The sequence below is a fragment of the Orycteropus afer genome, unplaced genomic scaffold, assembly GCF_000298275.1.
Source record: "Orycteropus afer afer isolate SDZICR_OR568_19922 unplaced genomic scaffold, OryAfe1.0 scaffold00305, whole genome shotgun sequence".
NCBI classification, from domain to species: domain Eukaryota; kingdom Metazoa; phylum Chordata; class Mammalia; order Tubulidentata; family Orycteropodidae; genus Orycteropus; species Orycteropus afer.
In genome coordinates this window covers 2,793,131-2,815,946 of record NW_006921892.1, presented here as the reverse complement: position 1 = coordinate 2,815,946, position 22,816 = coordinate 2,793,131, and the positions used below count along the sequence as shown (strand labels likewise).

General features: G+C 34.9%; 1 protein-coding gene across 1 annotated transcript in view; it reads left to right on the top strand.

The window, feature by feature from the left end:
* The window catches only part of RAPGEF2 (Rap guanine nucleotide exchange factor 2), a 412,763-nt gene that overhangs the window by 263,096 nt on the left and 126,851 nt on the right, over positions 1-22,816 (top strand). Inside the window, exons 5-7 of the mRNA XM_042782406.1 lie at positions 6,894-6,969; positions 8,986-9,153; positions 12,082-12,099. Of these exons, the coding sequence (XP_042638340.1) occupies positions 6,894-6,969; positions 8,986-9,153; positions 12,082-12,099 (262 nt within the window). The remainder of the gene's footprint in view (positions 1-6,893; positions 6,970-8,985; positions 9,154-12,081; positions 12,100-22,816) is intronic.

Here is a 22,816-nt window from a genome sequence, read left to right as displayed (position 1 = left end):
GGATTTTCATTTTCTTTGTGTTGAGGTGTAATCCATACTACAGACTATAGCGTTTAATCTTCATGAGTAAGTGCTTCAAGCCATTTTCACATTTAGCAAGCAAGGTTGTGTCATTTGCATGTTGCACGTTGTTAATGAATCTCACTCCAATCCTGATGCTGCCACACTCTTCTTCATATAGTTCAGCTTCTTGGATTATTGGCTCAGCTTACAGATTGAATAATTATGGTGAAAGGATACAACCCTGGTGCTCATGCTTCCTGAATTTAAGCCGTGCAGTATCCCCTTGTTCTGTTTGAACAACAGCCTTCTGGTCTATGTACAGCTTCCTCATGAGCACAATTAAGTGTCCCGGAATTCCCATTCTTCTCAATGTTAATCTATAATTGGTTATGGTCCACACAATCAAATTCTTTTTCATAGTCAATAAAACACAAGTAAACATCCTTCTGGTATTCTCTGCTTTCAGCTAAAATCCATCTGACATCAGCAATGATATTCCTCATTCCACATCCTTTTCTGAATCCAGTTTACATTTCTGGAAGTTCCTCATCAATACTTCTGCAACTGATTTTGAATGATCTTTAGCAAGATTTTACTTGTCTGTGATATTAATGATACCAAAAACATTGATTCTGACTCATGGTGACCAAAAACAAAAACCAAACTCACTGCCATCGAGTGGGATCTGACTCATAGTGACCCCTCCTTGGGTTTCTGAAGTGGTATCACTATGGAAGTAGATTGCCCAACCTTCCTTCATAGGAGTGGCTGGAGGGTTTGAACTGCCAGCCTTCTGGTTAGCAGTCAAATGCCTTAGGCACTATGCCACCAGACCTCCTGATATTAATGACAACGTCCGATAATTTCCACATTCTATGGGATTACCTTTCTTTTGAATGGGTGCAAATATGGATCTCTTCCAGTCAGTTCGCTAAGTAGCTGTCTTCTAGATTTCTTGACTTAGATGAATAAATGCCCCTAGTACAGCATACGTTTGTTGAGACATCTCAGTTGGTATTCCATCTATTCCTGTTTTTCACCAATTCCTTCAGTGCAACTTCAACTTCTTCGTTCAGTACCATTGCCACCTCCTGAAAAGGATGAGTATTGACCAGTTCTTTTTGGTACAGTGACTCTGTGTATTCCTTCCATCTTCTTTTGATGCTTTCTGTATCATTCAATATTTTGCCCATAGAATCTTTCAGTATTGTAACTCGAAGCTTGAGTCTTTCTTCAGTTCTTTCAGCTTAAGAAATGCTGAACATGTTCTTCCCTTTTGCTTTTCTAACTGCTGGTCTTTGTACATTTCATCATAATAATTGCCTTTGTCTTCTCGAGCTGCTCTTTGAAATCTTTGGTTCAGCTCTTTTATCCTGTCAATTCTTCCATTTGCTTTAGCTACTCTCCACTCAAGAGCAAGTTTTGGTCTCTTCTGACATCCATTTTGGTATTTTCTTCCTTTCCTTTTTAATGACCTTTCGCTTTCTTCATGGATGATGTTCTTGATGTCATCCCACAATTCCTTTAGTTTTCAGTCATTGGTGTTCAGTGCATCAAATCTATTCTTTAGACGTTCTTTAAATCCAGGAGGGATATTATCAAGGTCATATTTTCGCTCTCATGGACTTGTTTTAATCATCTTAAACTTCATCTTGACCTTGCATATGAGCAGTTGCTGGTCTGTTCCAGTCATCTCCTGGCCTTGTTTTGGTGGAAGGTATTGAGCTCCTCCATCGCCTCTTGCCTCATATGTAGTCAGTCTGATTCTTGTGTACTCCAACTAGAGAAGTCCACGTGTATAGCCGCCATTTGTTTTGTTGAAAAAAGGTATTTGCAATGAATAAGTCGTTGGTCTTGCAAAATTCTGTCACACACTCCCCAGCATTATTTCTATCACCAAGGCCATATTTTCCAGCTACTGGTTATTCTTCTTTGTTTCCAATTTTTGCATTCCAGTCACCAGTGATAATCATTACATGGTGACTGCATGTTAATGCTGAATGAGAGAAAAAATATAGGTATAATTGACTCTTTAGCATTTCAGAATTCTTATTTAAAGTATTTTTGTTAAATGTTTTCACCTTCTCTTCATCTTTTCCTGGCTTGCTTTTCACACACAGCATCTATCACTTCATTGCTAAGTTAATGTAGAAAGGAAATTTATTTCAAGTTTATCAGTGGTATAATTCAGTTATCAAACTTAACTCTTTTCTTTGTCCTTAAGGTTTGTTGTTGTTTGTTGAAAGTAGTGTTAATAAGATTTAACAACAGAAGAATGCTGTATTTCATAGGCCTAATTGTTCATTTCTGACAGTGGCACCAAAGAACATTTGGAGCAGAATATAGTTGTATTGCTTTGGGATAATCTGTAACTATTTAAAACTTCAAAAAAAAGACAAAGAAAAGAAAAAACCCCTCAAGGATTATAGGTGTACTTGTACATTACCCAGTAGATCACTGGGTGGTGCAAATGGCTACTGCTTGACTGCTAACTTCATTATTGGCAATTTGAACCCACCCAGTGGCCCTGTGGAAGAAAGGTCTGGTGATCTGTTTCTGTGTTTTCTGAAATCATTATTTTAGAAATTTAAATGATATGCTGAGCTGCTGTTAAGATTGAATAAAATGTTATTTTCATTTATGTCTCTTATAGAAGACTTTGGATCCTCTTAATATTTCTAGGTAGTATTTGTTGGAAATGCTTCAGTTTTGTTTTTTTCTGCCTAAAAATGTTTCTATGGAAGTATTCTGTTGTTGTTGTATATATAGCAGTTGATTTACATGGCTTTTTTTTTTCCGTAAGATTTTGTAGAATGGTTTTTTTTATTCCTTCTTACTATTTATTGTCCATCATTTTGAGAGTTGCATTTTCATTTGTTGTTTATTGTGTTAGCAGCTTCTTGTGCTAATGCCTTTAAAGACTTCGAGGTTTCATTTGTAAGTTTTAACTAAAAGATTATTGTTGTTGTTAGCTGCCGTTGAATTAACCCCTAACACATGTCAACCCCATGCAAACTGGAGCTAATTGGTCAGACTGTTCTAATCTATAGGGATTTTATTGGCTGATTTATTTAGTAGATTGCCAGACCTACCAGGGCAGTAGTGGCTCAGTGGTAGAATACTTATTTTCCATGTGGGAGGACTGGTTTCCATTTCTGGACAGTGTGCACCTCATGTACAACTACCACGTGTTTTTATGATGCTGAACAGGTTTCAGTAGAGCTTCCAGACTAACACTAGACAGAAAGCCTTGACAATCTACTTCTGACAATCAGCCAGCTAAAAGATTAGAACTCTTTGTTGTTTACTGTACTAGTAAATACTATATGTGTTTGGTCACTTTTAATGTACAACGGTTCATTATGCACATTGGATTCTAATAAATGATTTTCTGTACTCATAAAACTTCATAAATTGTTCTTATAGTTTATTCTTACTGGCTTTGTTTTGCATTGTATTATCTAAAGCGTACAAATGTCATTTGCAGACTTGGGAATTTCTCTTCATTTCTGTCCACTAAAATACTTAAAAGAATTGATCATACCATTGAGGAGGAGGGGGTTTATCTCTTGTACTTCTCCATGTGTTTGCCTTTTTAAAATCTCTGTATTTATTTTTTAAATAATTCAAAGTAATTTTTCCTCATATTTTTCTTACATAGGACTGATCAAAGATTTTTAAAAGCTTAGTTGTTAATGGTATTTACCTTAATTTGTTTATATGTTTATTGTTTCAAAGGATCAGATAGTAGAAGTAAAAATATTTTGTGGTCTAATGGATTTATTACTCTTAACAGCTTCTGGTTTTGAAGCTAAAAGTAAGTCATTTCTTTGAATGAACTCAGAGGCCTTGTTGTTACTAATCAGGCCTACCATGTGCATTCCTGTTCTACACTTTGGCTGTTTGTTTCTGGGCTCTTGGTCATGTTTGCAAAAAAATACATTTTTGGATGAAGGAGGCAGTTTATTCTTGTGTTTGTTCTTTGTGCATTTACTTTCCCCCCCACCAATGTATTCAAGAAATTAACCTGATGGAGAGTTTGCCATTTTTCTACTGTTCACATTTTTCTCACAGTCAGTGGTGCTTGACTCTTGTCAGAGAGGTTACAAAGAGAATTTCTTCACATTCTAGTGCAGCTCACTTCCCAAAAGACTCTGGTGGAGATACTTTTAATAGCACATTGTAGGAAATGCACACTTTCCATCTCCAAAGTAATAGTTTCAGTGCAATTTCAGTGTGAGCATTTTCATAGCCATAAAGTCCTATTGAACTAATGGATAATTGGTAAAGGATTTAAGCCATAATTCTGAAATAGAGAGTCATTGGTACAAGAATTAGGCATAAAATAAATGATGACCATATAGTTTATTGTGTAGCCTTTACCCAGTTTGATGATAAAATTTGTAAACAACTGAATTCTAATTCAATATATTCAATATATAAACATTGTAGGTATTGTAAATGTTTATGCTTTTGACTATATTACATTTATAAAAAGAAAATATTGATCATTCTATTCATAAAACCTGTCTGGGTCTATAATTTAATAAAGTAGAATAAAGCTAGAGTCTCATAATCATGATTTTCTTTAGCTTTTTAATATATCTTTTTCTTTAGTTATATGCCTTAAACATACAATGTATATTTTTATCTAGCTATCTAATAGGGTTAAATGAGTGGTCATGTTATGAGATCTGTCACATATGTTACTAACACATTAAGATTAAATTTTGTAGTGTATTGTTACATTAGAAACTTAATTGCAAAAATTTAAATTCCAACTGGGTAGATGGCAGGAACGAGAAACAAAGTTTAGTGTGTTTTGAACAATTTATGTAATTTTTGTGGTATTTAATTGTTAACTAAAAAGAATACAGGTGTGTGTTGCTTAACGTCCACAATATGTTCTGTGAAATAGAACATTATGTGATTTGGATGTTGTGTGAACATCCAAATGTTGTGTCCTCAGGTTGCAGGGCTCCCAGGAGCACTGGCCTGGGGGCTGCTGTGCAGTGAGCTGCCTGGCCACTCCACTCCCTCTGGGGATGCTGCAGGTGAGTGCTGAGCCTGGTCCCATCTGGTTCTCACTGCCCTCTCTACTATGCCAGCTACAGGAAATGCCAGCTTGTCTGTGAGAACCTGCCCAAGGAGAGGACAATACAGGCCAAGGAGCTGAAGGCTCACTCCCTAGCCAAGGCTAAGGCACCCAGGGCATATACCTTTCCTTTGGCCCTCTATGGGACCTCACTGAGCAAAACACAGGGACTAGACTTGCTGACTAGTGGGACCTGAGGGGGACTAGGATTGGAAGATTGGGTCTTGTCCTTCTCGTTGTAGACTTGGTGGCTTCTGGGCCACATGCAGCAGCTGGGGGGAAGTGGGGCTCTGATCTCAAGATGAAGATATAGCATCCTGGCACTAAGACACTGGGTGTCCTGGTCCACAGATGTATATGTGGTTGGATATTGCTTGAGTGGACATTAAGCAATGTATACTTGTATTTAACAATTCAAGTCATTTTAATTGCATGAGTAGTAACATGAAAAGGAAGTTATATTTATTATACTTTTCTTGGCAAAACTTTTTACTTAAAAAAAACCCTGCATGTTTGTATGCATATGCATACATAAATGTATGAATTGCATATGAATAATTTGAAAGTAATTTTTCAGATATGTTAAGAATGATTCTGCTTTTGATTTTCATAGGAGCATGCAGTTTGGGAGCAAGAAAGGACTTAGGTTAAACTGATAACTTTACAGATAAGGAAAATTTAGAGTATAAGAGTAGTCAAGTTGGTTTGCTTGTCCTCAGTATATGCAATGTAGTGTACCAACTTGACCATAGAGGGCTTTATCAAGAATAAGAATTCTATTGAATGGAATAAGTTTTCTTATATATTTTTTAAAGATCAAAACAAAACAAAACAAAAAAACCTCAGTGACATCGGGTTGATTTAACTCATGGTGACTCGTCTGTAGGTTTCAGAAGCAGTATCCCTACGGAAGTAGATTGCCCAGTCTTCCTTCCGAGGAGTGGCTGGTGGGTTTGAACAGCCAGCCTTCTGGTTAGCAGTCATATGCATTAGGCACTATGCCACCAGAGCTGCCTTAACTAAAGTTAGGATTATTAAAAATGGTTACTAATAATAATGACTGGAGGAAATGGAGGATTTTTGGTGTGGTGAAGAAAGGGATCAGCTGTACATTATTAGAGTAAGTCAGAAAAAAACTTACTTCTATAAATAAAATCTCTCTGACATTAAAATGGGAGTCCATCATAGATAGATAGCATAGGGGTGCTTGTGTGAGTTCACTAATACAAACTTTAGGAGGAATGGTGTTTTTGTGTACACATCCCTTAAATTACTTTATAGTTAAGAATAAGCAGTCTGAAGTTGAGTATCTTCTTGAAAAGTTTCTTTGAAAGATGAGAAGTACAAATATACTTTTAAGGTGAGATAAATATTTAATCCAATTAAAATAAGATATAAAAAAAATTATGTATTTTATACTTTGTTTGGATATTTTTATGGTTTACCATTGATAAAATTCCCATCCCTATTTGAAATATTACAAAACTTCATTTAACGGGGAATGATTTAGAACACCCTAACACAAAACACATTCATACTGATTCTCCTTTACTTACATTATTAATTTGAAAGCACTGTGTTGTGATTTTCCTGAAAATATGACTGACATTTAAGAGTTTGAATTCTTCCTTGTTGTTCTGTGCAAGTAATGATTAAAGGTAATTTCTCCTTCTTTATTGTGGACTTTTTATAGTTGTTTCTGTCTTTCATTTATCTAGAGGGTTGGCTTAAATTTACAAGTTAGATTTCTTAAATATCCAGAGTTGTCTTCATTGAATTTTATTTTTCTTTCTAGTTTTGGCAAGCGTTCTGCAGGAAGCTTTAGGCGTGGCTGTGAATGCATTGTTTTAGAGCCTTCTGAAATGATTGTGGTAAGAATAATTTTGTGAAGAATACCCATCCCCCCAAAATTTATGAAATAAAAGCACTTTAATAATGTACTTATGATAGTGTAGTATATGTATTACAATATTAGATATACTTATTTTAGCTTTCCCTTATGAATTTAAAATCATAATACTGTAATTATTTGTACAATTTAATAAAATTAAAGGAGCTCGGGTAGCATAGTGCCTAAGGCACTTGACTGCTCACCTGAAGGCTGGCGGTTCAAACCCACCAGCCACTCCTCGGAAGGAAGGTTGGGCAATCCTACTTCCGTAGTGATACTGCCTCGGAAACCCAAGGAGGGGTCGCTATGAGTCGGGGCCGACTCGACGGCAAACAACAACAACAACAACAATAAAATTAAGAAGACATTTAAAAATAGGCAAGTGCTTAAGTATTCTGGACTTAAACTTTGTAACTCAATGTGTAATAATACCATTTAACTGAAATTTGTGGGAGAATTTTTGAATTGTAGGATCTTAACTCTCCAAATGTTGATTAAAATGAGTGAGTAATGTCAAAGGAATTACAGTACTATCTGTTCAGAGTACAATTAACATAATTCAGTTCATTTAAATAAATTAAAGGGCTAGTGTACTGGTTGACATCTTTATTTCTCTTTTTAACTAAATTTTTGTAATTAAAAAATAAATAAGACTATATCCAAATTCAATAATGATAAAAGATATTAGCAACATAATTACTTTTATTGAAACTTTTAAAAACTTGTCATAGTTTTTATTGTATAAAAATAATTTTAAATATAGGATAATATCCACCCCTTTCAAAAAATCAGAAACAAAAAATAAAATGAGGTGGGAAAGATGAGTTACTGTCCAAGATATTCAGTTGATATTGATACTCTTATTATCTTTCTACCCCATCTTGGAAGGTCTTGTAAAATTTAAAAAAAATGGCCTACTATAGGTGGTGATGAAAAGTTTTTATTCACATTTATTGAAGTCTTTGGTAAATGAATCTGGGTCTATTTTTGGAGATTTCTGGTTCTTCCCTAGAGGAAGAGGAAATTCCACCAGAGAGTTGGAGAGGAAATTCAGCCAGAGGAGAGAACTTCCTCATCAGAGCTAGAGAAAACTCTTAGTAGAATTTCACAAAATTTACTCTTAAGAAAGTGGAGTGGAGGTGAGTAAAGATTTAGGAATGATCAAAACACAAATGCATAGGACTTTGCAACAGCAGGCCATGTAAACATTCTAGATCTTTGCTGGAGATTTTGACCTGTGTTAGTGCTATTTTTAGATTTCTTGGAAGAATTATTGATCTTTGAAATTCTATGAGTATTTCACACTATCCGATAATTACAAAAACTACAAGAATTGCCAGTGTCAGAACAGTCTTCAAATCAGAGGATCCAATGTATATGTATAACAAGGATTAACCTAATGTGACTTTTGCTCTCTATTGTTAATCTATTCATCAGAGTTTCTAAAATGTTCAAAATGAGGAATTATTTTTACAATAGCACTATTTATTAAAAAAAGAAAGAAAGAAAGTAAAGCCAGAGAATGAAAGTGGGAAGAGAAACCTTTAGATAATCTACCAAAGCCAATCTAACAGTTTTGAGTCATTTGGGATTTGGGTCCTGACCCCCTACCCCATATTTACTCATATACATCAAATACTTATGCTTAGTTAAGACAATGTAGCAGTTCCTTTCACATGAATTTGTGTCCTTTGAGCTCTTCTGTGAATAAATCAGCACAAAGACTACTGAAACTGTCCCTTTTGAAACTACAGGAAACTCAGAATTTCCCATATTGTTCTAAGTGGAACTGAAAATGCCTCTTCATAAAAGAAGTTACTGAAAAATACTTAGTTCCAGAGAAGTCAAACAAACTTAAAGTCTGTCTAGATATTTTGTCTACAAATGTCTTTGCAAAATGAATGAATATGGTCTACTTGTAAGTTTTTTTCTGACCTAATACTGATATAGGATGCTGTGTTTGGAGAAATGAAGTTTTTTTTGGGTCCTATTTCAGGTGGACTATATGGATGAAAATGAAGAATATTTTCAACGTCAGGCTTCTCATCGACAGTCTCGAAGGAGATTTAGAAAAATCAACCAAAAAGGTGAAAGGCAAACAATTATTGACACTGTGGATCCTTATCCTGTGGGTAAACCACCTTTGCCTAGAGGCTATCATACGGTAAGTTTTGTTGTTGTTGTTATTATGTGTATTTTATGTGTCTTTAGTTTTTTGGGGGAGTTTTGTAGAAAGACATTTAAATTTTACATTTTTTGATGAATCATCATTAAAAGTGCTGATTATCTAGAAAATATAAGATATGAATAGCTTTTAAAAAGCATTGAAATAAAATGTTAAAAGATACTGTTTTACCATTTTCATTTCTTAAAATGCTCTTTGAGGACCAGTTTTGTGATTAGCATATAAAATTGTAATTGAGATCTCTTAAGTTTTTATCTTAATATGAAATTTGATCTTCCCAAAATGACTGGTATCATACTTGTTTTTTATTCAAAAAAGAGATATGTAACAATTACATATTTTTATAGATTATCATATAATTGTGAGAATATTGTCTGAGAATTCTTTTTTAATTTGTTTTTAATATAATGAAGTGTGATAAGAATAATTTGAAAGGGTGCTTTTTAAAATCCCAGTGTACAAATCCTCTGAAATATTTCTAAAAGGCTTTAAGATCCTCTTTAATGCTGTAACTCACTAGGTTGTCATTTATTTCATTGATAAATAAACTGATGTTTATTTTTAAGGAAACTAGATACAGATATTGCGTGATTTGCCCAAGATGTCAATTAAGTGTGTTCTAGAGCCTTATTATCTTTCTGCTTAGATGTACTATGCAACTCTCTGCTTATGGCTAATTCAAACTACAGGCAGTCCCCAGATTACTAACGAGTTCCGTTTTTAAGTCTGTCTTTAAATCACATTTGTACGTAAGTTGGAACAGTTTGGTGCGGTTCATGTCTAACATCAGTCAGATGTTTATCATAGTATATAGTGTACCTTTCTATGCATAAAAAACATTAAAGAAACACTTCCAGATACACTGAAACATCTTTACATAATAAGGCAGTAATAATAATAAAGTTTTGATGTGTGTCGCAAAGTACCACCATTTGTTACTATGAACCATTGTATGTTCTTCAGATTTTTAACATACTAGGTTTTAAAGGGGTTGGTTCATGACTACAGGTTGTATGTAAGTCAGACATTTGTAACCTGGAGACTGCCTGTAGTTATAAATATATCTGAGGATCTATTTCTGTTTTCACAAGAAAGTAGCTTGAATTTATAGATATGTCGTATAAGGAGAAAAATGGTTATATTATATACATAGAGTACCATAAAGTGAGTGTATGTGTATGTATGTATGTATGTATGTGTGTGTGTGTGTGTATACACACACACATGTACACACACACACATACTATGTATATATGTTGTTATGTGCCATCGAGTCGGACCTGACTCTTAGCGACCCCTCCTTGGGTTTCTGAGGCAGTATCACTACAGAAGTAGATTGCCCAGTATTCCTTCATGTGAAATTAATTTTCAAATACACATATAATAATAATAATAGGTAATTGACAACTATTTTACATTCTTAATTCTTCTTTTTCTTATCTGTCCTTTTCTTCCTGCAAAAAAGTATAAATGCAAAATGCATGGGAAAATGTATGTAGAATTAAAATTACTCAACTTGGTATTTAGTAACTTCAAGAGATATGCCATAGTACTATTTTATACCTATACTTCATATATTCTATTTCTAAGAGATTGCTTTCTATTTGAGTATTTTATGTGATTTTGACCACCAGCTCCCTGCCTACTCCTCTCACTACCCATGCACTATTTTAATTTAACATGAATTTCATAGTTCAGTCATTCCATTGAGATCATTTGGAAAGGGCTGCTTATTACTCATCACAAAGACAGCTTTGTCTGTCTGTTGGGGAGACTTGATATTTAAAAACAAAGAAAACTATGAAAGGTTTTTTTTGTTAACATAGTCTATAAAAGAAGGTAATATTTTTAGTATTGATGCTGCATAATGAAAGACAGAAATATATATTAAAAATAGTCGTATATATTAATAGTACAATATAATATTTTAGCCTAATATTGATAATGTTAATATTCTGTCTGCTTTGGAATTGTTTTCCTTATCAGTTTGCATATTAAGATTATCAAAGGGAGTAACGATTCCTTAAAATTTTGTGTTAATATTGATTAGTTTAATTTTATGCTTATATTTGTCACATGTAAGTGGAGGTGATCATTTCATAATTATTTCTCCTCCCACCACTCTTTTTCTCCCTGTAAGGAAGGCACACTCACTATCCCTGTGAGTGTTCTTTCTTGCTCTGAGTTTTCAAAATGTGTAATTTTTTTTTTTTTTTAATCAATACTATAAGATTTTTTTGAGTTGTTTTTAAAATATCTTGCCTAGTCAATTGGTACTTTTTAAGGGAAAAGTCCGTACTAGGATAAACATTTAAACTTGATTACTAATGGATCATGTACTAGTTTACTAATATGTGACATGTTGGTATTAATTTTACTAAGTAAGTTAACATTGACAACAACATGGTCGTAATTAAATGGATTAGATCCTTTTCTTTTTGTGCAAATTGTATTTTAATTGTATATTATTTGATTATTATTTTATTCAAGTACATGAGTTTAATGTAAGATAAGAACAAGACTTTCTTTTATATATGTGGTACCACATGCTAAAAATAACTAAATGAAAATTATTAGTCTCCATAAGCTTGAAGTCTTATTTATTTATTCTTAACAGAAATATTTCTCTTTGAATAAAATTGACTAGCAGAGTGAGACTGAGTGTGAAAAGTTGAAAGGAAATTTCATAATCTTGCTTCAGAGGTGATTTAAAAATGATTACAAGTACATTTAAAATGCATGACTAAAGAACATAGAAAACATTATGCATATAGCCAATTCTGTATGGTCATTCTTAACCTGATTATAACATTATCTTCATTTTGGCAGATGTACTATATAGCATGTCTGATAATGTTCATCTTTTCCTTTCCTCCTTTATGGCACTCATTTCATTTTGGCTCAAAGGAATGCACTAAATCTCAGGTATTGTAATTTGTGTGTGGTCTCCTAACCCTAATGTAAGATTATTTGTCAGTTCGCATTGTAACTAATGGGTTTATAATATTAATGTGTTTTGCTTGTTCTTGTCCTTTAGCGTTTTGCCCTGATTTAGTAAAATCTTTTGAACATTGCAGCTGTCAGTGGTTAAGGCTAGAAAGGCTAGGTGATGGCAGAGGCTGCTTTATTTGTGCAGATTGAGAGAGGGATTGCCCACCTTTGAAGAAAGAATGAAAGTGCAGCCTACTTACTTTTAAGAATGAGTAGAGCACTACTCTTTACTAATCTACACTTCAAATAAAGAAATGAAAAGGGAAAGGCAGAAGTATGGTGGGATTTTATTGCTTTTTCTGTGGAAGCTTATGGGAAATCCATTAGAAACTTACATTTTAAATGCTGTTAGTGAAAACTTCAAAGTTCACTAATCCCAATGTGAGAGCATTTTGGGAGGCTACTGGTAAAATTTTAGTCAGAAGAGAATTATGGTCAAAAAGAAAATAAGAATTTAAAACCTCTTATATTTTCTTTTTAATGCTTTATTTTTAACCAAATATCATGCTTTTATTTCATCCTACATTTTAATCTTGAGGCCAATAACAAATATTCTTGCTCATTTCTTTCATGACAGATTTATGGTTTTAGTATTACTCTTTTTGAAATAATGGGAATTTAGAGTTGAGGAAGAAAAATTGATCTATCCCTGGAAACTAACTGGTTAAGGAACTAGTAAAATTTTATGGTTGTTTTATCTTACTGTGTAGGCAAAAGATAATGAATAATTTAATTCACATTAGAGGAAGTCTGTCCAAAATATAATATTATAGTAACCTTGTCTAAAAGCATAAACTATCTGTAAAATTTTTCAAAGTATAAAGAGGCAATTGCTTTATGTTCTATACAAGAGAGTATATATTAAATTGTCACCAGTAGCATGATTGCTATATTGTCTTTTAGAAGCATTGCTAATTTTTAAATGATACCAATCTAAAAATATTTTAAAAGAAATTTTTTCCTGGAAAGGATACTCTTTAAAATTGTGTAACTTCATATTTTAAAAGGTGCAGCAATATGTAATTAATCCTTCCCTTTTTTAGCATGAAAAAAATGCCAGTCTAATTCCCATGTACAACTTAAAAAAACAAAACAAAACATTGCTGTTGAGTGGGCTCTGACTCATAGCAACCCCTCCTTGGGTTTCCGAGGCAGTATCACTACAGAAGTAGATTGCTCAGCCTTCCTTCTGAGGAGCAGCTGGTGGGTTTGAACTAGCAGCCTTCTGGTTAGCAGTCAAATGCCTTAGGCACTGTGCCACCAGAGCTCCCCACGTAGAACCAGGAATTGAATTTAAAATATGTATACTTTTTGAAATTAGACATATTGCAGTAATTTGAAACTGATTGTAATGATTTTCTTCAGAAACATGAATACTCATAATCTATGGAAAGTGTTTTGTGGACTTTTATTTTTCCCCCTCCAAAGCAAGTATGTGAAATTTGTAGAGAACAAGCATTTTAAAATGCAGTGAGAAGGGAACATTGGAGATGGCTTTCATTAGCATTTTCTTACATTTTGATGAGTTGAAGTTGAGGATGTATTTTAAGTGCTAGAAAATAGAATGTGGCATGAATTTTCAGTCTTCCAGCAGATGAAACATATAGGCATGTAGCTGATGGAGGTCCCTAGCAGAGACTGGAAGATTTGGAGTCAATCTCTTTAGACTTGGGACTTTATGCAAGTAATATACAGATTACCTTATCTTGAGGTCCAGTATAGGGCAGGGGATGAAAAGCTCTGTTTAATTTATTTGTACTTACAGGCCATTTCTATATCCATGTGTAATTTATTCTAGAATTTGTGTGAGTTGGGAATTCTGCTTCCATAATAATGGTAGAGAGGAGAGAAATTAGGAAGACTTCAGGGAAGGAAGGTCATAACAGGTTTGAAGGCTTACATTCTTTAACTTTTACATTATTAGAGTCATATGGGAAGATGCTGCATACCTGCTTTTAATTTTCTAATCCTCTTCCTTTTTTGCTCTCCTACCCCAGCTCTACTCTGTTCCCAGTTTGGAGAGAACAAGAACTATACAGACAGATAATTAGACTGAAGATCAGAGATAACTTACTTTGCTAAACTGTAGGTTTTATGTGTCCCTAACTGGCATTTCAAAAACTTTCAGCCTTCCTAGGCTGGTGGCAAAATTATAATTCTCTTATACTTTGAGTTCTGATTGACTTCCCACCCTCACCCCCCACTCAACCAAAAAAGTATGGTGGCATGGTGCCTAAGGCACTTGACTGCTAACCAGAAGGCTGGCGGTTCAAACCCACCAGCCACTCCTTGGAAGGAAGGTTGGGCAATCTACTTCTATAGTGATACTGCCTTGGAAACCCAAGGAGGGGTCGCTATGAGTTGGATCTGACTCAACGGCAGTGAGTTTGGTGTTTTTGGTTTATACTTTATATAAGTTTGAATTTGGTGGATTTGAATATAGTCTAACAAAATATACAAAATTTCAGTTGCTGTAAAATTTTTTAAATAATACAAGCCCTCAGTCATATAAAAAGACATTTCCCATATTTCCTAATCAAACTAAAAAAACTCACTGTCCTCAAGTCAGATCTGACTCATAGTGACCCCTCCTTGGGTTTTCGAGGTGGTATCACTATGGAAATAGATTGTCCAGCCTTTCTTCTGAGGAGTGGCTGGTGGGTTTGAAACACCAGCCTTCTGTTAGCCATCAAATGCCTTAGGCACTGCGCCACCAGAGCTCCCAACATGTGCTTAATAGTAGTCCTTTTTTACAATGTAATTGTACACTTCAGAGCACCTTTTCATAAACATATTGGACTTTTTCAGTAGATTAAGTTTAGTTTAAAGTTCTTGATACAGGTGTATGCAAATAGTAGACGATATTACACTGCCATCAAGTTGATCCCAACTCATAGTGACTCTGTAGTACAGAGTAGAACTTCTTAGGTTGTAATTCTTAATGGAACCAAACTGTCTCATCTTTCTCCCATGAAGTAACTGGTGGGTTTGACCTGCTAGCCTTTTGGTTACAGGCCATTCCTTTTGCCACAGGTCCACTAACAAAGAAAAAGCAAACCCATTGCCATCGAGTCAATTCTAACTCATAGGGACCCCAATGGGTTTTTGAGGTGATAAATCTTTACAAAAGTAGATTGCCCATTCTTCCTTCCGCAGAGTGGCTGGTGGATTTGAACCACCAACTGTATGGTTAGCAGTCACATGCCTTAGGCACCATGTCACCAGAGCTCCTCTAGAGCTCTTTAAAATCAAGTTAAAAGAATATAAATTGAATATGGTGTATATTATGGAAATAGTTTTACTAGGATCAATGATAATATCTATAAAATGTGGCATAAATTTAATAACTGATTTGTATATCAAATTTGTGAGAAATTAGTCCTATTTTTTATAAGATTATTCTTTATAATAGTATCAGGCAAAACTTATCCCTTATAATTTTTATGTAAGTTACAACTTTCCCCAAGTTATATCTTACATATCTCTGAAATAGGTTTTTTTTAAAAGATAGATTTGGTTTAAGTTAGTTTCTGAAGGACTTCTTAGTGTAGGTTTGGTAAGTTTAAAACATTGTTTAATTGTTTAAAGAGATAAAAAAAAAATATATGGCAATAACATTTTGTTGTTTGGTGCCATCGAGTTGACTCTGACTCATAGTAACCCCATGTACAACAGATCCTCATAGTCCTTCCTATACTTGAGCCCATCACTACAGCCACCATGTCAGTTCACCTTGTTGAGGGTCTTCTCCTTTTTTAGCTGACCCTCTACTTTACCAGTCATGACATCCTTGTCCAGAGAATGGTCCCTTCTAACCACATGACCAAAGTAGGTAAGATGAAGTCTGACCATTCTCTCTTCCAAGGAGTATTCTGGTTGTACTTCTTCCAGGACAGATTTGTTCATTCTTCTGGCAGTCCATGTTATTACTAAGTAATTAATGTGATAATACACATTTGACATTAGACTTTATAACTTGAGATACTGTCCTTAAATTAGAAATAACCAATATTTTCACTAAGGTTGTGACTTTGCTTTGTCAATTATTATTTTTTTATTTTGATGGAAGAGGGCTTACCCAGGATTTTAATTTACAAAGTCACTTCATATCATATCACATCTGACTATAACTTACTTATATGATATTTAAAAATCTATTTACATGCATTATAGAAATTATAGAATTTTTTAAAATAGAAATAATCCAGGTATGGGGAAATTTCTTGGTTATTTTAATATTTAAAATTTAAATACATGAAGCATTTGGTTGTTTAATTGAACCTAAAATCTTAGTTCTTAATATTGTCACCAGTGCCTCTCTATGAATAGTAATTGAATATGAATTCATAAAATTGTGTATTATGTTTCTTGTACCATAGGGAAAAAAGCTATTAATATTTCATTAGTGTTTTCCTTTATATGTTGTTATTCATTTATAGATATTTATTGTCTACCATGTTTCAGGTCTGTGCCAGATTCTGTTGTTGTTGTTGTTATGTGCTGTCGAGTCCAATCTGACTCATAGCAACCCCTCCTTGGATTTCTGAGGCAATATCACTATGGAAGTACATTGCCCAACCTTCCTTCTAAGGAGTGGCTGGTGGGTTTGAACTGCCAGCCTTCTCGTTAGCAGTCAAGTGCCTTAGGCACTATGCCAGATTCCAGACATAAAAAATTCTGTAAGACAGGCAAGATCTTGCCTTCATTGAACTTACAGTCTCAGGGGCTACAAATAGATGGAAAACTAAAATATCAGGAAGTACTTCAGAGGCACACAGGCAGGGCACGTTGAGGAATCAGGGATGGTTTCTGAACAACATTAATGCCTTGGCTGTAAGGAACATATTCTGTACAGAAGAAACCCAGTTTGTTCAAAGATGTAGAAGCTGAATGATAAGATGGTTTTTGGTAGCCGCATTGAAAAAGTTGAGCTTTTGCATAAGGGCTCTATGGAGCACCAAAGAGTCTGAAGCAAAGTGTGTGATATACTGATATTACTTTGAGAAAAACTACTCTGACTCAAAGATGAAATGGATTTGGAGAGTGGGAGTGGCAAGATGGGGGCTTCATGATTTGTTTAAAGAAATGAAATGGAATAGTGGCCAGAATTTGGTTAATGGCATTAAGAATTATAGAAAGGAGGATTTAAGTGATATTCAAGGAGAAGAAAGTATAAATAATTATATTTCAAAATAAAACTATAAATAGGTCTAATTGATTAATTTCTGATTATTATTTCTGTGAGGAAAGATTTCTGTTCTAGTAGTGTTTAATGACTTTACTGTATATGAATACAAATACTTGAGCAATCATTTCAGGCAGGTTATTGAGTAATAATAGAAAAGAAGGAGTGTGGAGAGCATATTAGAGAAGTGTGATATGTACAATAAAAGCATATTTTGCTAGATACTGATTATTCATTTGCATATCTGGTTGTTTATGTTTGCATCAGTCTTTTAAAGAGAGGTGTCCAAAGAGAGTATCTTTTGCTTTTCATGCTCATTAGCAGCAGGTTTACTGGTTCCTTTTCACCTAGATCATGTTGCATTTTGAAATCCTTTTGGAAGCTCCCAGTGGAAAGGTCTCTGAACAATAGATGGACGTAACAATACTGTGCCATATGTGCTGCGATTTCTTGTAAAATACAGCATGTTAAAGCTGCTGCAGTGGTCTCAATCGCTTTGCTTTAAGGGTCCTATTTCTTTTCCTTGCAGTTACAATCAGGTATTTATGTTGATTTAATTAATGTGGATTGGGAAATTATACTATAGAGCATGCATAGAAATTGAAATGTGAATCAGGAAATAATTTAAAACATAAAATGATCTTTCTCGCGCTATTAACAGCATGCATTGCAAATTCATACAAGGCAGTTGAGAATAGTATGCAGTGTGCTGTTTACCCAAGTTTCAGCTTCTGTTGGAGGATGTCTATTTTTATATATTACATCATCTCTGCTGCAGAACTCCAGTGTCCACTGGGATTTACTGTTCTTTCATTCCATTTGGAAAGAAGGCTTGTATTGATGTCATAATTGGATCCATCTTTTGGTTGCACTTGGAAATTGAAAGTAATAAGGGTGTTGTGTAGCAAGTCATGCAATATTTCAAGCAATTTACTTGTCAGAAAGATCACTGCCACTTTGTCCTGCCTCTAATGTGAACACTGGTGGTCTTTGTGCCTGTATATGTTTTAAATATACTTGGCTAAATTTTAGCTTTTAATCACAGTAACAAAAATCCTTTCTACCTTAGATTGTTTTATTTCTTATGTGGGTGTGGTTTTTTTTTTTTTTTTTTGTATTAAAGTCATGAGATATTTTAGTGTTACATGCTGATTTGAAATATGTCTCTTTGGAAAATCTACTTTGGTATTCAGATCTATTTCTTACAGTGCTGATTTAATCATTTTATGATTGAGTTATCAGTTGTAAGTTACCTGTTTTCACTCTCTGATATATCAGGTGATTAGAATTGTTTTCTTTTGCATTTGAATCAAATGCTAAGACATTTTTAACTTAAAATTTCTATTAGCTTTAAAACTTTGCTGACCTATGGAATAAACTAGCATTTTATGCAGTGCATAGATGTTAGGTTCTAATCATATGTGGCAGAAAATATTTTACGTATTTATATCAAATGATTTAAAAATACCTACTAAATTCAGTATGTGTATATATGTTTTCTCCAAAAAAACTTAATCATTATCCATGATATTTCAGTATTAAGCTTTTGACTGATTTGAATATATCCATTTCACAGATATGCCTAATGTTCTTTGTGATTATTGTAACCATACTTATACTGAACAATTAGTAAAGACTTTATTTGAAAATTGCTGAATCTGTTGCGGCTAAAAAAAAAAAAAACTTTGCTGAATAATTGTTTGTATTAGTAGACTTTCTTAGGGCTTCCTATGAGATCTGGTAGCCTGCCTTCTTCTTCTTTTTTTTTTTTTTTCCCCTCTCTTTCGAGTGAAAGACAGGTGGTAGTTGTATATAATATGGTATTTGGAATTGCTGTCCTGTAGGAGAAGTGATATGACAGAAAAATAGGGCAAATCTGAAATATAGGTTAGCAAATGCTTTAGGTAAATGGTAGAGTAATTCAGAAGGGGAAGACTTGAAAAAGGAAAAATACTCAAGTTGTGTTGATTTTTACTCAGATGTGTAAGTGGACGATAATGATGATCAGTCCCTTGTGATTTGTCTGTGATTCAGAAGGTGCTTGTTGTTACATTGTTGTAAGGTGCTAACACATTGGTTCCAATTCCTAGTGACCCTTTGTACATCAGAACCAAACAATAACCACTCCTGCACCATCCTCACAATTGCTGCTTTCTTTGTGCTGTGTATCGCAGGCACTGTGTTAATCCATCTACTTGAGTGTTTTCCTATTTATCATTTATCTTCTGCTTTACCAAGGATGATGTTCTTCTGCAGGGATTGATTCTTCCTGATAACTTGTCCAAAGTATGTGAGGGAAAATCTCACCATTCTCACTTCTGGCATTCTGGTTGTACTTCTTGCAAGACAGATTGCGTTCTTCTGGCAGTCCACAGTATATTCAATATTCTTCACCAATACCACAATTCAAATGAATCGATTGTTTTGCAGTCTTTGTTATTCATTGTCCTGCTTTTGAATGCATAAGAGACCATGAAAATATCATGGCTTGGGGCAGATACTCCTTAGTTTTCCAAATGACATCTTTTCTTTTTAACACTTGCAGATATTTGCAGCACATTTGCCCAGTACAATACATTATTTGATTTTTTGACTACTGCTTCTGTGGGTGTTGATTGTGGATCCAAGTAAAATGAAACCCTTGATAACTTCAGTATTTTCTGCGCTTATCACAATGTTCCTTGTTCTGGTCCAGTTGTGAGAATTTTTGTGAGGATTTTTGTTTCCTCTGTGTTGAGGTGTAATCCATACTGAAGGTTGATCTCCATACTGTAATCTTTGATCTTCATCAGTAAGTACTTCAAGTCCTCTTCACATTCAGCAAGTAGAGTTGTATCATCTGCATATTACAGGTGATTAGTGAGTCTTCCTCCAGTCCTGATGCCCCATTCCTCTTCATATAGTCCAGCTTCTTAGATTATTTGCTCAAAATACAGATTAAATATGTACGTTGAAAGGATACAACCTTAACACACACCTCTTCTAATTTTAAACCATGCAGAATCCTCTTGTTCTGTTTGAACTGTTTCTTGGTCTGTGTACAAGTTCCACATGAGCACAATTAAGTGTTCTAGAGTTCTTCTCAGTGTTACTATAATTTGTCATGATCCATACAGTCAAAAATGCCTTTGCATGATCAATAAAACACAGGTAAACATCTTTCCAGGAGCTCTGATGGCATAGTGCCTAAGGTATTTGACTGCTAACCAGAAGGCTGGTGGTTCAAACCCACCAGCCACTCCTTGGAAGGAAGGTTGGGCAGTCTGCTTCCGTAGTAATTCTGCCTCAGAAACCAAAAGGGTGATCACTATGAGTCAGACCTGACTTGATGGGAGTAAGTTTGTTTTTTTTAAAACATCTTTCTGGTGTTCTCTGCTTTCAGCCAAGATCCATCTAACATAGAAATCATATTCCTTTCGTCCATGCCCTCTTCTGAATCTGAGTTGAATTTCTGGCAGTTCTCTGTTGATTTCATTGCTACAACCATTTTAGAATTGCCATTAGTGAAATTTTACTTGTGTGTGGTATTGATCATATATACATATATACACACACACACACATATATATATTTTTTTCTTTTTAATTTTGATTTGGGTGAAAGTTTACAGAGCAAATTCACTTTCCATACAGCATCTCACATACACTTTGTCTCATGATACTGACTACAGTTTACCACAATGCACCAGTTTCCGTCCCACTTCCTCCCCATAGTTAGCTCTTCCTGTGTCCTTCCTTCACTCCATGTACTCCTGCCCCCTGAGCTGTCTCCCTGTGCATACACAGCCCTTCTATTCTCCCATAATTGTTCTCTCCAAGGAGTGTATCTACCTAATGTAAATGTTCACCTCATATGCCTGTCTCTTGTTTGGCTGGAAGCCACAGGAGTGAGTTCAATTCCAGACCTGAAGGGCGAGTAGGAGCCATAGGCTCAGTGGTTCCATCTGGCTCTATCAGACCAGCAAACCTGCCCACCCCTACACCACCACCCCCTTTTTTTTTAATTTTGAGTTTTGTTCCACACTGATTACTCATATTGTTTGATAATTTTTGTATTCCATTGCATCATTTCTTCCATCATTTCCATTCTTTGGAATGGGCACAAAAAATCTTTTCCAGTAGGTTGGCCAGGTAGCTATCTTCCAAATTTCTTGGCACAAATGAGTGAGCACTTTAGCATTGCATCCATTTATTGAAACATCTCAATTGGTATTCTGTCAATTCCTGGACCTTGTTTTTTGCCAGTGCCTTCAGTGCAGTTTGTGTTTATTCCTTCAGTACCATTGTTTCTTGATCATATGCTACCTCCTGAAATGGTTGGATGTCAACCAATTCTTTTTTGGTACAGTGACTCTGTGTTTTCCTTCCATATTCTTTTGATGCTTCCTGAGTCATTTAATTATTTGCCCATAGAATCCTTCAGTATTACAACTCAAGGTTTGAATTTTTTCTTCAGTTCTTTCATCTTGAGAAATGCCAAGTGTGCTCTTCATTTTTGTTTTTCTAGCTCCAAGTTCTTCCACATTTCATTATAATGCTTTACTTTGTCTTCTTGAGCCACCCTTTGAAATCTTTGGCTTAGTGTTTTTACTTTATCATTTCTTCCATTCACTTTAGTGACGCTTTGTTCAAGACCAAGTTTCATAGTCTCTTCTGACATCCATTTTGGTCTTTACTTTCTTCCTTGTCATTTTAATGACCTTTTGATTTCTTCATGTATGATGTCCTCCCACAACTCATCTGGTCTTTGGTCATTAGCGTTCAATACGCCAAAACCGTTCCTCAGGTTGTCTCTAAATACAGGTGGGATATTCTCAGTGTCATATTTTGGCTCTTGTGGGCTTGTTTTAATTTCTTAAGCTTCAACTTACAAGGATCTCTGGTAGCATAATGGCTAAGACACTTGCCTGCTAACCAGACGGCTGGCGGTTCAAGCCCACCAGCCACTCCTCGGAAGGAAGGTTGGGCATTCCTACTTCCGTAGTGATACTGCCTTGGAAACCCAAGTAGGGGTCGCTATGAGTCAGGGCCGACTCGATGGTAGCAATTGCATTCCTGATACCAAGTCCATTGATTAAGCCTCCATTTATAAGTACTGTTATTTTCTTTCAGAATGAAGACTATTAAACCACTGTGAAAATATATACAGTTTGATACTTATTTGAGAGACATAAGATTTTTAAAAAATGGAATATAAGATGTGTTAAAAATTAAATTCCTAAAGAATCAATGGAGTCTGAAAGCAGATTGTGTTGTGAATATCACTATATACTCTTTGCTCAACAGATGATAGGTGCTTAGTAATTCCTTGGTCACATAGTCATATCTTTGGAGTTAACTCTCAGAATTAGCAGTAGTTAGTATTTGTAGAGGAGCTCTGGTAGCATAGTGCCTAAGGCACTTGACTGCTAACCAGAAGGCTGGCGGTTCAAACCCACCAGCCACTTCTCAGAAGGAAGGTTGGGCA